At 43.4% G+C, this 16,347-nt stretch overlaps 1 protein-coding gene across 1 annotated transcript in view; it reads left to right on the forward strand.

The window, feature by feature from the left end:
* The window catches only part of negr1 (neuronal growth regulator 1), a gene marked incomplete at both ends in the record, with an annotated part of 124,476 nt that extends 109,734 nt beyond the window's left edge, over positions 1-14,742 (forward strand). The window contains one exon of the mRNA XM_079158108.1: positions 14,642-14,742. Coding sequence (XP_079014234.1) covers positions 14,642-14,742 — 101 coding nt within the window. The remainder of the gene's footprint in view (positions 1-14,641) is intronic.
* Positions 14,743-16,347: the final 1,605 nt, after the last annotated feature.

Consider the following 16,347-nt stretch of genomic DNA (forward strand, 5'->3'; position numbering starts at 1 on the left):
TGGTTCACTGTGCATTTACTTTAACGTCCTTCTGGAGCTACACCAGTGCTTGAGTTGTGCAGTTACCATGGTTACATGGTTACTGTGCTATCAGAAAAGGCACCGGTTACCTGTTTATCACAGAGTATGAGCGCACAGGGTCAACTCACAAGAAAACAATCGTGAGTGTTTTTAGTAGGTGCAGTTGTCATTTCCAAGCTGTAGCTGGTTAAACTCTTTCCTACAGTTGACCCTGGATCTGACAGGTCACAGATTTCGATGTAACACATACAACTACTTCATTCCTGCTCACTTTGTGCTGCTATACCTGAGCTCTCCACTGCGTACGGTTCACTGTGTAATACGGAAATACTACTCACAGTCTGTGTTCAGCTTAAGACGACTAGTGAAAACGTCCATATTCATGCAATATGAATCCTCGAGCAAACAGCTCTTCGTTTGACCGCCGAAATAATCTAATCTAATCTAGTCTAAATCTTTCCTACCGCTAACCTTTTCGTGGTTTATTCCAGCTGTTTTTGACACTATTTTGTGAGATTCGCAGGTGGATGTATATAAATTGATTCCCTAAATCTGAAATGTTTTACTTCCAACAACGGGTAACGTTAAACTTTTATTTTCTTTAAAATTTCCATCAACACTGCCTCACAATACCGTGGTGTTACTTTGTAAACTGAGCAATTATTACACAGCTTCTGTCAGGCAACCTGTATTTCCAACCATATCCAACCATTTCGTGCAAGCTTCACTTGTGACTTGGGGAGTGAAGCCTGGGCAGCTTGTTGTGTGTTTTCATATATATTCATATATGACAGCTGGCTGCCAACAGATTACTGGTCTTTCATGTGATTGTGCCAGAGGGGTTGAGCCTTTGTTGCCAGCCATCCTGATAGTACTTGAACTGCAGGAATTGTACCCACCCATGACATGTCTTCTTCCCATGTATTTGAATCTTAGAGGGACGGGGTGCCTGTATGTCACTCCATGATAAGTGTTGAGAATTACACAGTAATTAGGTTGCCCGTTCTAAACAAACCCTGACTGAAACTGACAGTGGGAGATGCCTGAGGAGTAAAGATACTGTGCCCACTGACTCCAAAAGCAACCGTTAACTAACCCCTTTGCCTCCCAAATATGCACAGAAATTATTATTCAAGGATTTGTTTGACTTGGATGAATCAAACATACAGACATAACAATATGGGGATGCATTTAAGCTGCTGTTCTTAGTGTTCAAATCTGTTGCTGAATCATTTTACCCGTATGTATATATAAGTATATAAAAAATAAAGTACATTTTATCCCCGTCATTAACTATGCGCTTTGCGATTTGATGGTAAGACAATATAAAATGTGTTTACCCTCATTTTGTTATACCATTCATACTGGAGTTGTCTCTTAAATATCACAAACTCACTAAATGATTGAACAGCTTCTCAACGGAATTTCCAGAAAATGTTTCGCAATAACTATCAATATTGCAATGTAGTGTTAAATTAGGATAAATAAGCCCATCCATATTGTCTCAGTAATTAGCATTATTATACAAACCATACAACTGCAACACTTTAAGTCCCCCTATTTAGCACTTGTAAGCCATAAATAACCCCTAAAACAGTTTATAACCGAGGTTGTGAGCAGATATAAGTGTTTATATGTGTCAACAACTATAACTATGGGCACCAATAAGTGGAGAATTATATAAAAACAGATAATGAAACTAAAACACAAACATATTACAATGAAATGTGTCTTAGGAGAGGTAATAACTGTTGATAAATAAAGTACATGTAAACATGTGTTATGAACTGATTATTACATTTTTTCTCAACGCTTACAAAATGCTTAATAGTATGGCTTAAAGTAAAGTATTATTACAACCATATGCAATGTGGGATCAGTTATAATATGCATATAAAAAATGCATAAAGGTGCATTAAATACCAGAATGTGTTAAACAGAGTCCAGTCAGCTGGTTTGTTCGGGGCTCGCTCCCTCGATTGAACTTTAACTCCCACTTATAGCACTTGCATGGAAATGCCTGTCAGTCATCAGAGATGTGGCTGCATTGACTCCTGATCTGCATCTCATCTCAGCTTTGGCTGAAACAGAAGCTCCTCTTAATCACAACAGCTAGTACACAAACAGCACAACAAATTCTCCACTTTGTATGCAAGATCATACTGGAGAAGAAATGTGAACGCAGGAATCACGAGTGGTATTCCCCGGTAGCGTTTGGCCACAGAGATTTATAAATGAATCCTGTCGACTTCCTGCACGTGTGTCACTTTTTAAAACAGTGTGATATCGATTATGTGGTTCCATATGTGCTCTCCTTATGGCACAGCCACGGTTTTTGTCTGCGGTCTCTCAAATCACACCCCAGACACCCTTCCTTTGAATCGTTCCCTACTTCTTTTGTCAAGTTTGATGTCTTCAGCGTCGCCCCTTCGCCCTCTCAGAATGAGCTCTTTGCTGGGTGCAGCACAGTGTTGTTTTACTCTGCCAGACAATTATCTCTAAGACGCCAGAACAGAGAGAGCTGCTCCTCTCGACAATTTCCCCCCTAACCTTAAATCAGTCCACATTTCCCATCACCCACTAAATGGAACAAACACACACACACTAAATCATGCTGACACACACAGGTACCCCGAAAGCATTTTTCTCTCTTTTCATTTCTCTTGTATTTATGCTATTAAAGCTGTGTGGTCTTGCACTTAAGTTCATCTAGCACATACACTTAAACACACACACACACACACACACACTTCTTCAATCACTGTCACGAGCCTCAAGAAAAACCTCTCAATCAGCCCAACTACAGATGACAGTATCTGCAATACACCACCTATTAAAAGCTTGAGCATTATGCATATCGCCTTTCTCTCCGTTTACGGCTCCTCACGAGTCTTCAAAATCTTTTTATTGACAAACCGCACCTTTAAGACCTTGGAGGTTTTTAAACGCGGTTAGAAAAGGTCACGACATTCAGAAATGACATTCTCTTTGAGGAAATGGCTTGGATGTCTGGCCGTTAAACAAGGTTAGTTCTATCTGTTCCATTTCCAAGCTGTTTGGAAGCCAGCGCTCTGCTAATACTAAAGGCTCTCAATGCAAGTTGGATTGGTTTTTCCATGTGTGATACACTCCCCTCGAGGCTAATAAAGAGTGCAAGACATGCTCACACACACACACATGCAAACACACATACTGTATAAGCACTTACATGCTTATGAGTATTGGTGGTGGTAGGAGTGTGTGTGAGTTTTGTGTGTGTGTGTGTGTGTGTGTGTGTGTGTGTGATCGCATTAGTGCTTGATGCCTGGAGTGTTGCTGCTGACTGTTGATGATACACTTCTTCACGCACACACTCAGGCACACGCACAAACAATTTGATGCACCCTGCATAGCTCACTGCCTTCTCCGTTCCTCCCCGCTCCCCTCTTCAGCTCCTCTCAAGCAACGGAGGAATTGAAATGCAAGTGCTTAAGGGTAAAGCCTCGAAGACCCCGAAAAGCAACCATTAACCCTTTAGTATTCCCCCGGCCTTGCAGCTGATGAGTTATTCGAGGCTTTTGACAAGGATCCACCCTCTTTACATTCACTAATGATGAAGAAAGGTCAATGAACACGCTGAGAGATGCCTTTGGCAAAATAATCTCGGGGACACTATACACCAAGGCATTATAGGTCTCTGAAGTGATAAACGGCCATTTTTTAAATTCAAGTCCCCGCCTCTCTCCCCCGTCCTGCTGAATTACTGTAATGTGTTTGAAACAATCAATGGGCTGAGCTCCTCGCAAGCCAGAGTCCTGTCACCATTGACACTGTTAATTAGCACTGAAGAATCCCAGGCGCCTTTGTCTGAGCACATTTGAAAGGAGACGGGCGGATAAGACCATTTTGCTTTACAATTGTTATTCCTAATACCAGCTAGCGTGGGGAGATCTTAGTGATGGTGGGTGGCTCCCGGTGGGCCTCCAGCCACAGATCTGTGTCCCAACATGAAACAGCGAAAACAGACTGGAGAGGGGCCCACGTGCCTTTCACTTGAACAGTAAGCAATCCTAGGACAGATCAGAATCAGAGAGTTGTTCCCTACTTCCACCATTGTTCATTTGCATTGCTTTTATATATCTGCCACTAAATTTGGTTGTAAAAAATGTTAGTTTTTTACATTTGACTGATCGTTATGGGTTGTGAGAGGACTAAAAAAACCTTTTCTTTGTTACAAGTTGGACCAAACCGGACAAAAGAGAGGGATTCATAAACCACCCCCAAAATATTCTTGGGTGGTTTATTAACCATCTAATTTGTATGTATTCCAGCCAGCTCTTAGCTCTTATTTATCATGCAATAACAACGCGTTTCTTGCTTTTGACACACGGAAATGTTGGAAATGTCGTGCTATTTATACGCCTTTCCGTGAGATATATTCTGTCAAGGATTTTAACTATAAACATGCATCCATAAAGTGTTGCAACATATACAAATGTTTAGAAAAAAAGTCTGGAGCTCCATTGTTTTCCAAAAAACACATTAATGAGCCAACTTTGTGCACTGTGTAACATGTTCCTTCATTACAATGAATGTGTGCACTGGCGTTTATTTTGAGTCCGTTACGTAAATACTCTCTAGAGAACCAAATGTGTTTTCTCTTTTTTGAGGAAAGTTTGCCAAAAAGTGTATTGAGGAAATCATTGAACCATTGAACCCAACATATTATTGAGCCGCTTTATGGATTTACGTCTTCAGTAGGAACCAGTGGAGTTGGTGCTGCGTGCCACAGACAGGCTGGGAAAGTCGGAAAGGATTGCGAGACAAACAAATACATGGTAGGATGCGGCCTTTTCGTGGGATTTATCACCAGCCATATCATAGCCGTGGTGAACTGACACCTGAAGACTTCTGGAGATGTCGTAAGTCTCCAGAGTGACGAATGCTGATTTCAGTGTGAAACATTATTTAATTACACTGTACATAGCTGAACACCGTCTGACTCAAGCGAGACAGTTGTCATGAATCATAGAAGGAAAGTGTGTTTGAATGAATTGGTATTTGTTACCTTGCACAATCTGTGGTCAAACTCTCGCTGTCGGTTTGGCAAGTATGCAATTATATCTAGAAAAGGGTTTTTTAAAGAGTCAGAGTGATTTTGTTATTGCTTTGACATATTTCTAGCTTATGTGGAAATACTTTTTTTCAGCATGCTGTATGTGTTGCTTGTATAACATCCTTACTTGGAAATAGTGTTCTAACAATAGAAGTAGTCATGATGAAGACGTGCAGATTCACTTTAATCTTGGTTCACTCTTTTCCTCACACATTATGCAGGACAAATGAACAATGACAGAGTAGCCCAGTGATTGGATTCTGGGTCTTATACACCATTAAAACAATTTCTTTTTTAATTTCTGTTGGAACTTTGATCATTATTGCTAGACAGATAGCATTAGCGCCATTATATGGTTACTCTCTGACCATTTACATTATGCCATAATTGCCTTTATTGGACTGAATACAATGTAATTGAACTGACATTTCCGGTACTCACGCTCACTGTCACGAGAGCAGCGAGTCAACTTGATGATTAATACTGTACATAAATATGAAATGTTATCAGCTACAAGGGAAAATAGTGCACTTCATGAAAAGTGGGGATTTCATCAGTAAGCAGCACGGTAAATTGCAGAGGAAGGGCAGAATTACGACTGTTCACAGTGATTTGTAGGCAGTCCAGAAAACTACAAGCAACTGCCAGGAATTGATGTTGGTTTTCAATTTCTGCTCGTTTTACAAGCCTGCATGCAATCCATTTTTGGATTTTGTTGACTCAAGCAAGTCTTAAACGTTAAACGTTGCGTAATAGTGATAGTCGTTGCCCCAAGAGGTCGCAAGAAAATGTTTCTACGTAAGAACCTGTAGAGCTAACATTAGCAGAGTGTGTTAGCACATCATTAATTAGCATTAGCACTTTTGTTGTTTTTGTTGTTTTACCAGTAACAGCAGCTATATCTCTCTTGCTAAATACTCAAGACTCCATTGACAAAAAACTTAATTTTAGCGTGTCGTAAAAAAACACTGAATTCGAAACAAAATAAAACTCACCAAAACTTCCCTGATTCTTCTTTACACTTTTTCAATAATCACCAACTCTGGTTTGGTTGAAATGAACTCTTAACCCTGCGTCAGTTTGACATCCTGGATACATCATTCAAACGCACATTGTAGACCCTTCTGCTTCTCTCGGAAATTGCTTTTTGTTTTATCAATAATAAATAAGTAGCAGTGGGGTCAGGGCTTAGTAAAGGGTCGATTGATGAAAAACACAATATTACGTTGGTTAAGTACAGAGTCTAATCGTTTTTTAAAAGCAACAGTAATATCAAATAATTTAGTTGCTGTTGTTATTTTCTACCAATCTCCTGCACCACACTCCAGTCCAATAGGTGGCGCTAATGAACCCATTAGAACTTAAAGAAGAAGAAGACCCAGTTATAGTGCTGTTAAAGTGAAACAACCTAACGCAGTGAACAGCAAATGGCTCTCCATGCAGGAGCAGATGGTAGTTTTGGAAACCAAAGTAAACTGCAGCCCCACTGTCGATGAGAAGGAAAAGGCCGCTTTACCAGACATATTGATATTTGCTGCTCCTGGTACCCAGGTGAGTTGAACCAGGAGTCAATCCACCGGTCCAATTTGTCAGTAAACGCAGACTTATTCCCCTCAGTGACTCCAGTCAATAATGTTTGACCTCGTGTGAAAAACAGGAACACAAAGGCAGAGAGAGTGGTACTTACAGACTTGGGAGCTGCAGTCACCAAGTCTTTCTCTCCTACATCAAGGAGAAAGAGCATGTGTCACCGTCATCAGTTCTCATATTTATGCAACCATGAAAGTTGGATGTCGATAGTGTTAGCATGGCAGTGAGGATAAGCCTACAGAGGAAAGGCTAAAGTGGATTTGCGGGTGGTGGTGGGGGGGGGGGGGGGGGGGGTATTTGGAGGCGAAGATAAGAGTTATTGCCCTATTTTAGGATCTGACACATTTCATTGTGGGCTGGTATTGTCTGCCTTTCATTCATACAACCCTAGCATCCAGTCATTGTACAGAGTGCACACAACTCAGCCCTTCCAAATAGTGATCTAGAGCCTGGAACACACTCAAATTGGATGTACGTCACACTTACCTTTCAAATGCACCCATTGTACTTATTTGGCAGAGTTTTTGTGGTGCATCAAACCACCTTGATTTGTCTACTCCTGAACTGTTTTGATTCTTTGAAGCCTTCAGCAACTCTGGCGCTCAGAAACACTCCCTCTTTTGTCCACAGGGACAACATAAATAACACACAATTATAGTTCCTTGTAGTAGCTTTAATGCATCACGGAGACTAATCCAATAATATACACTGTATAGTAATATGTCACTGATAATCTGTCTGCATGATAAGCACCTTTACTTTTCATACTTTATCCACATTTTTACAAAAATACATACAATAAACTTCATCTTCCACCACTGGCCGAGCACATACACTACTTTTCTTGTGTTGTTTGTAGAACTGTAACAGGAGACCTAGCCATCATTCCTCTCGTCTGCAGTGATCTACCAGACAAAGACGTCAGACAAAGAGCGTCAACTTGACACGTCCAAATTGAATACAAATTTCTGCCTTAGATACGCTATCGAGGTTAAATGCTTCTGACACAAGTGACTTCTTGTTTTTTTGCCGCTTTATTGCAGCCCATCTCCAGGACTGCAGACAGAGGGTATTAGGAATTAATTAACGACGCCACAATTAGTCTTCTGGTTTCAGTATAAAAAGGGACTCATTCTCATTCCAGAATCCAATCTCCCAAAGCTACATGCTTCGAGAGGGTCATTTAAGCAGCATTATGGCACCATTTTGTCTCATATTGTCCATGAAGATAAAGCATATATTGTGACAGGAAATGCTGAATGGTTGTGAATGTTTAGATCCAGTTCTTATACCTTGAAATGTTAAATACTTAACAGATTCACAGTGTGTATTAGAAATAAGGTTTGTGTGTGTGTGTTTGTGTGTGTTAGTGACTGACTGACTGACTGAGAGAGAGAGAGAGAGAGGGGCAGGGCCTGACCTGCACTGTCTCAGACTGCTGTATAAAATGCCCCGCTGGATCAATGGTGCTTACTTCAGGACTCTATAGCTTTTATCTCAACCTCCCACAGGCAGTCAGCAACAAGGTGGGGAGTAGCGACTGGAGTGCATTCACTGCCTCGGGTTTTGTCTCGGCGTAATAAAGGAATATTTCATGTGTGACACTCACACAGCCTATGGGCCTACGCTATCTAAAGCAGACTTTGAGCTAGCAATAATTAACGTAAACATATGGCGTGTGCCTCCATTGAATTGTGCCTCTTCTCCTCGCAGCCTCAAGCCGTACGCAGCACCTCGGCTAGAAATAATCCACTGCACATGCTAATCACTTGGGCAATTGATTTGGCCCTTTTTGGTCGAACAATTTCTGTAAACCACTGAATTGATCTGAGAGAAATCAATTAACAGCTCAGGGTAGGTAAATATGTAACAGAAATTATGGATTGCTCGGTATACAGTTTGACCATCTGAGCAAATTGGGGCTGCAGCTTGTGTGCTTGTACGGAGATGCTCAGCGTGAGCAAATTCCAGTCAGATTCGAGTAGCCCCAGGTGAGCTGTGATAACCAGGCAGTGTGCAGTGATAAAGTTATCTTATATCCATCAAGAAGAAAATGCACTTAACCCTCACCATTCAGGCCTGCTGTGTTATCAGCACCATAATGGAAATTGATAAAAAAAAGGGAGCTGTCTTATCATAATCCTACATACATAGGAGTGAATTGCTATTTTAGGACGCTACAGGCGAAGGAGAAGGGCGGAACAGAAAGGAAAGGGCAGGAAGAGAGGGTAGCCTCCTGGTTGGAGATCAGATGTTATCGGGCTGTATTGATGGAGCAGCTCTTGGAGATGCAAGTAGCGTCGGTCTGACGTAAGACGTTCCTCATAACTGGCCAGACTGTCGCTGTCATCACAGGGCTGCAGAAGCTCAGCGTCGGCTGACTCAGCAAAATCCTTGGGCCTGCAGCAGCACTCGCACTGAAATAAAACCCTGATAAGCATTCAAAAGTGAGAGAGAGAGAGACGGGGGCATTGGGAGTTATTAGAGATAGTGGGAGTGAGAGACCCAAATATGAGAGGGAGATTATTAAAGAGACAGAGAGGAAGAGAGGAAGGAAAAGTAGGGCTGCATGAATTTGCTACATGCTGACTCCATTTGTTTGCGTCCCTGTGCATTTTATTAAGCCTCTAACATTAAACAGACTTAGCTGGGAGCAGCCAAAGTCATGGAGTAATTATGCTTTTGGAAATGCTGTAATTAAAAACGCTCGCTTAAAGTATCAATCCACACTGTACAGCGTTTCTTTGTTTATTCCCAGAATGTGCTGATGTGGATTTACCCTCTAAATTTAGAAAAGAGAAGAGAGAAAAAAAACCTACACGGGGAAAATTCATAAAACATTTGAAAAATGGAGATTCATCCATCAGGCATGCATATAAAGTACATCATTTGCAAGCTCATTGATTCCCTGCATAAAGTACGTCCTTGAATTGGAAGGTGTAATAAACATACGTGTAGGTCACTCTGAATTTTGGATGCCAGACTCATACCGTCACTGTTCAGTTCAAATAAAAGGAAGACACAGAGCACACTTTCTGGAGGAGGAGGAGGAGGGAAAGAGAGACTGTTAAAGAAAGAAGTCGATCAATAATGAAAAGGAGCAGTATCTGTGTGGAGAACGTCGGAAATGTCTTCTCTTTTGGGATTCCTTCCCCCTCAGCTCACGCCGTGCTGAGGGCTCTCTTATGTGTCCAGATATCCCACAGAGGCGTTGATTAAGTCAAGCTGAAGGCCAAAGCCTGCCTGCAATCGAGAGGCCTCGGCTCACTCAGCAAGCTATCAGGTGACCCGTCTCTCTAACGGATTCACTCTCCAGTTAGATACGGATGCTGAGAGGAGCTATTAGAGGCCGGGCTCCAGCCCTAAAAAGCATTCTGCTGGGTGTTGATAACCGGCAGGTACTATGATGTGGAGCATAGAAGGGCAGGATGGAGGGGGTGGGATGAGGATATGGCAGTGCTGGGAGGCGGAGGACGGTAAATGATCTCTGAAGGCCATCTTATTAATGGAGGCTTTTCATTACTAGCACTAATGCAAATGATTGGTAGGGCTAATGAGCTCGAAGGTCCGTGTGAATGAGGACTCTGTGGAGCAGCAGTATGTGATGATCATAGCGGGAGACGAAGGTGATGAGTTTTGAACATCGTATCTGGTCATGATGGACACTTTGCTTGTACAGGAACGGGGGGGGAATGGAGAGAGAGAAAGGAATGGATGAATGCGCTGATGGGTCGGCAAGTCAATTGTGCAGCAACTCAATATGGCAGGCTGCTACAGGCAAGAGGGTACGAGATGAGTGGCGGAGGGGATGAGCGTATTTCACTGTCAGTGGATTGAAGTGAGGTAAAGCATGGAAAATGTCTTGATCGCCTTCTATGAAATGCTCGCACGCCGAGAGTGTGCGAGCATTTAAAAGACGGTGGAGCGCAGCACATTCTTTGAAGGTGCGGCATCCCATCATCAAATGTCATGAGCGTTGTATGATATTCCATTTACACTCTTTACCGGAGACCAGCGCCGTTCTTCTTTTAAAAAAAAGAAGAAAAAACAACAACCTGCTTTTAGTTTGTGCAGTACTGTGTTAAAGACACCCTTGGCGGTTGCTGTGAACCTTGCATGTAGAGGGATTTAGCCCGATTTACAGCATGGTGTGTACAGGATCAGTTCTGGCTCAGGAGTGTCTCATGTGGGTTCTCCCAGGGGAGCTGGGGGGAGGGGGGGCTAAGGCCACTGATTGATGGTCAAGGACACTGAACCCCCCCCCCCCCCCCACACCCCCTCCCCCCTGCTTCACAGCCCATCTCTGAAGCCTTGTCCTCGGGGGGATTGGGATGCTCCTATAGCTGGCTGCCGCCTCTACGTCCCTCGTGACAACTCAACGGATGTCTCGTCAGCTAAACAACAAAAGAACGACTTGGAGTATTTAACCCAACTCAACAAAAAAACACATGGCAGATTCTGTTCTACTCTTCGTTCCTTATTTTTTGCGTTTTTTCAGGCGTTGTGGAACATGTATTAAACATATCAAACCTTACAAACCCAGCGTGTTGAAGGGTTGACAAGAGGCAGGGAGAGGAGCTCACGCTGCTATTGAATGGATGCTGATGTTCCAGTGAATTACGGTGCCGCGCATAACACTCGAGATGGCACTCAAAACAAACCCAGCATTGAGTGTCACTGTTGCATATTTCAGTATGATTCATTATCCGTGTCAACAGTGACCGCGGTTCAGGGCCTTAGCATTTGTTGTGCATATGATATGTGGGTGACAAAACTGCTGTCGATGGAGATTTGGGTGGGAAGGGGGACGGAAGAAGGACGAGAGAGAGAGAGAGAGAGAGGCTCATACTATTTAAAGCTGATGGCTTCAGGCCAGAATCAGAGGGGAGAACCAGGGATTGTTATTTTCATATGACTCTGGCTAGAGCTGGGGAGGCTTTAGTTTTTCATTTCAATTCAGTTGCAAAACAGTAATTGAAGCGTATCGCTTTCATCTCCACTTATCTCCTCCCCTCCTCTCCCTTTGGAGCGCTGCTTGTCTTCCTGCCGTTTGCGCATCCTGACACTGTTGGTTTCTCTATGATATATTGTCTGGGATTCTGGTACTTCATGCCGCTCGGTGCTGATGTACACGGCAATTAAATTCAAACCCAAAAGAGGTAGAGCTCAGTCAGGGCCCCCCCCCCCCCTCTTCCTCTGTCTCCTGTCCACTGCTGCAGCTTCGCTCTCGCACTCCTTTCAATCATTGTCTTCTTTCCCCAGCTCTCTCTTCCTTTTGATTCCCCCCTTCTTCTCCCCCGTATCTGTCTTTAATTTGCGCTCGCTTTTCTCTCCGTCTCTTTCCCCGTTCTTATTCCCTTCATGTTAATAAGCAGAGTAATGGTGTTGCAGGCAGTTCCTGGTTGGGGAGTTAATTAAAACGGCAAGTTACAACCCACACAGTCAAAACAATGGAGGCCGCCGCTTTTCGCAATGACACAGGGAGATATTAAACAAGCTGTGAGGAGGCAGGAACCCGGCTACACACACACTATCCCCCAAACTCACTTAACACTTCCCCTCCTGAAGCACTGAGGGCTTTATCGTTACGACCTCCAGCACAGTCGACACTTCATAGCAATCCCATAATTACCTTCTGAGCTGCAGGAAAAGCAGTTGTGTTCAAGATATTAACGTGATAACTGCAGCATTTACTCCGACAGAAACAACACAGATGATCTGATGAGAAACCGAAGAAGGGAAATAGTGACATTTGCCTATTCCCCATCCCACCACACACACACACACACACACACACACACACACACAACCTAAATGGTTTTTCGCTAGCGTGGCTAGCACAATGCAGCGCACTCTGTGGGCCGGCTGAGCAGGACAGGAGCTGTTGCTATGGTTACCATTTCTCGGCTCGCTCTCACAGCCCAGGAAAACTGTGTCATTATCCTGTACTTTGGATAGGACGAGAGAGAGAGAGAGAGAGAGAGAGAGAGAGAGAGAGAGAGAGAGAGAGAGAGGGAGGCAGAGAAAGGGATACAAAGAGAGTGAGTGAGGTAGAAAGCGGAGACAAAGATAGAAAGCCAGAGACAAGGAGGGGGGGGGGGGGCGTAGTTCACACAGGCCAGCCATGCGTCTAACACACACACATCATCAAAATTTGCACCCATTTGTGCTCCTCTGTTTTCCCCTTTTCCATCTGTCAGCGGAGCTGTAGTTTTCACTCTAATAGGTAAACAACTTCAGTACCAACATAATGCTTGGTGGAAATGTCAGGTGAAAGCGCTGCCGTGTCAGGTGATAATGGCATGTGTGTCTCTTCCCTTCCCCTCCCCCCCTCCCTCCCCACCTCCCTGTGAAAATGCTCTCCAACAAGCTATTATGTCGGGATCAATCTGTGCATCGTTGTATTTATTTTAACACGCCAACAGCCATACGGTACGCCACACTAATGACAACCGCCTTATTGAATAAATACCCGGGACACAATAACAACAACACAGTGGGATAACAATCAACCGCGTGTAACTCCGAGTTGCTTCTCCCCCCAGAAAAAGACTTCGTACTGTACGTTCGTGATTGCATCTGTGTGTGCGCACAGTATGCGTATATATGTGGTTATTTTTGTTGTTCGCTTTGCTCGGTGTGCTTGTGCAACGTGAGGTCCACATCAGAGGAGTTACATTGTGAACTAATTATATGGCTGTGTAAAGAGAGGCACCCTGCTGATATGGGCTGTGCACCACATGATTTCCCCTGGTAGAGCAGAGCCTGTTTGCACTGCCATACTGCGCGTGTGTGTGTGTGTGTGTGTGTGTGTGTGTGTGTGTGTGTGTGTGTGTGTGTGTGTGTGTGTGTGTGTGTGTGTGTGTGTGTGTGTGTGTGTGTGTGTAGGTGTGTGTGTGTGTGTGTGTGCGTTCTTGCGCAGACGTGCATGTGACCCGTACATGCAGCTGTGTGTGTGTGTGTGTGTGTGTGTGTGCTGAGGTAGAGCATGTTTCGTGACCCGGGAGGTGTGCTTTATTGAGCTACAAACTAAAAGAGTGTGTCTGTGTTGAGGAGGCTGAGTAGCCCCTCCAAATGAAAGGCTGCTCTGTCCGCCTGACGCAGCTCTCCAGAGATACCTGTTCATATTACTGTGGCTGTCTCCTGCTCAGAGAAACACAAACAGCCCAAAACAAAGCCGCCTCGGATAGGAATGTGAAGAAACGGACCTTTTGTCATCCTCATTTGTTCTCCTCTCTCCACTGATGGCCTTTTTTCTGTACCACTAATATGAAAGAGGTGTTTTGGCACCAACTAGAATACGATGAGATTGCAAAAAAAGTCTTTTAAACTAACTTTTGGGGCTAACCCCCTTTGGTTTCAATCAGCAGCTTGGCTTGGGAGTTGTAGCAGTTATTCAAATAAACTGTACACTGCACTGCTACATTCATAGCTATAACATACACGCTTTCTCTCTCAACCAAACACTCGCTCACGTTTTGCTTGAGGTTGTGATGCACTGGCAGAAACTCTGACAGAGTACACCCAGGCAGACAAGCAGCTGACAACCTCGAAGCTGAACTAAAAAAAAAACGTACCGGGGGAAACGGCTGCATGTTGTCCGCAACATCGTGGCTGCTAAGTCTCCCGTGCGGGTGAACTAGGAACTTCGTTGCCTGATTAGCGCGTACACTGCAGCTGGTGGTAAATGTTGGATTCAACCTGTTTATATGTAATCGTTATTTGTTAGGCACTTCAACCGCAGCACCCCTGCATGGAAGACGCTAATCTTGTCTGGGCTTTGCTTTAGTTGTTCATTTAATGCTGCTTCAGACCTCTACTCCACCACATTTCAGAGAGCTAATATTGTACTTTTTACTCCCCATGTTTTTTTTTTTTAAATGGTGAAGAATGCAATCACTACTAATCAGAGCTTCTCTTGTTTCCCGCCCACAGCGCCCAACACTGCACCCTATGGGAGCACAGGAAACGCGCACGTCCCGCTGGCCTGCCAATACCTGGTCCTGGCTCTCTCCTACTTCATCAGCATGTACTAGCCGAGGGTCCGGACACAATGACTGTCGAGAGCATTTATGAATCCTTTTTGACATTGCTGAAGGCTGGAATCCAATCTGGTACAGTTTGTTGAAAGGCCGTGATGGGGGAAATAATCAGCGTTACTTTGTGTGGGGAGATTTTCTTTCTTTGCTTTTTTTTTTTTTTGGTGAAATTTCTGTCATGTAAATACTATGATGTTTTTTATTATTATTATTATTATTATTATTTCCTCTCTTCTTTTCTGATTGATCGACCACCTTGTGAATCAGTGCTCACCCCAACCCCCCCCCCCCCCCCCCCCAACCCCACCTTCAGTCATATCAGCCCCCCCCCCCCCCCCAACCTCCCAAATGAGTTACTTACATGCCTCTCTCTTTGGAAGGCGATGGCGCAAAATTGACATTTCCATCCGTTTTTGTACATGGCTAAAAAGAAGCAATTGTGCCAAGTCTCTCAGTACACAGAATTAACATACCAATGTTGTATTGAATGTATTTTGGGTTGTCGAACAAAGGAAAGACATTTAGATTCCTAACAACACAAATTCAGATTATGAAGTGTGCTTAAAAAATAGAGGAAAAAAAAACCCAGAAAAAAATCAAAAGAATATAACGGCAGAGTTTTTTCAGGACCTGTATTGTCATGATTACTCAATAGATGGATGAACAGTGTTGAAGGTGTGCTTTGTTGTCTTCTGAAATGGGTCCGTCAGTTACTATGCCTGCCTAACAGATTTGATCAGGCAGCCGTCAAAGTAGCAAAGTATACTGTATTGTATCTTTATATTTTAATATAGAGTAGGCTTTTTGTTTTAAAGTGGGACCAGCTTTTCTCATTTGACCAAGAACATTAACACAGTTCATGACTTTGTACAGTATGAAGGGAGGAACATCGCTGCCCTATGTTTACATTTTTCTCGAAAGTATAAATACTGCAGTATATACTCCACACTTTTTCTCCCGGAGAGTCCACATACGTGAATGTCACAACAAGCTGTTACAGCTGGGAAGAAAAAGCAGAGCCGAAGTTCAACTGTTGTAAGCTTTTCTCCTAAAGATGCAGTTCTTTTAAACACGCCACCTCCCGTGGGCGTCTGAGCAGAGAGTTTTGCCTCTGAATTTGTTGTCAACCTCCTCATCATCAACTAGCTGAAAACCCACAGCGGCGCTCTGTAGGTCGCTTCAGCTTTTTGGCTTCAACTTTTGGCACGATACTTAAATAATGGACTCTGGGAAAGCAGCATTCTGCAGCGCGGTACTATATGTCTCTGCTTTTCTTTACAAATAGTTCAATACTTAAATATATCACAGTCTCTTTTACAGTACATATATTGACTTCATTGCACCAGTTAACAAATAAAGGACATCCAGAGAGCCAAAGCTCATTGACTTAAGATTTCTGGCAACTACACCAACATTTAGGATGTTTAAAAAAGTACAAATAAGGAAACCTGCCTTGCCTCCAACTCATGTAAATTAAGAGCAACAGAATACAAAATTGAAGCTTATGAACATGCTCATCTCTACAAACATGGCCTACGGTGCTAACAGCTCCTCCAAGATGAAAGTCCTTTTGTATTCAAACACCTGACCAGTATCCACAAG

The sequence above is a fragment of the Pholis gunnellus genome, assembly GCF_910591455.1.
Source record: "Pholis gunnellus genome assembly, chromosome: 4".
Taxonomy (NCBI): domain Eukaryota; kingdom Metazoa; phylum Chordata; class Actinopteri; order Perciformes; family Pholidae; genus Pholis; species Pholis gunnellus.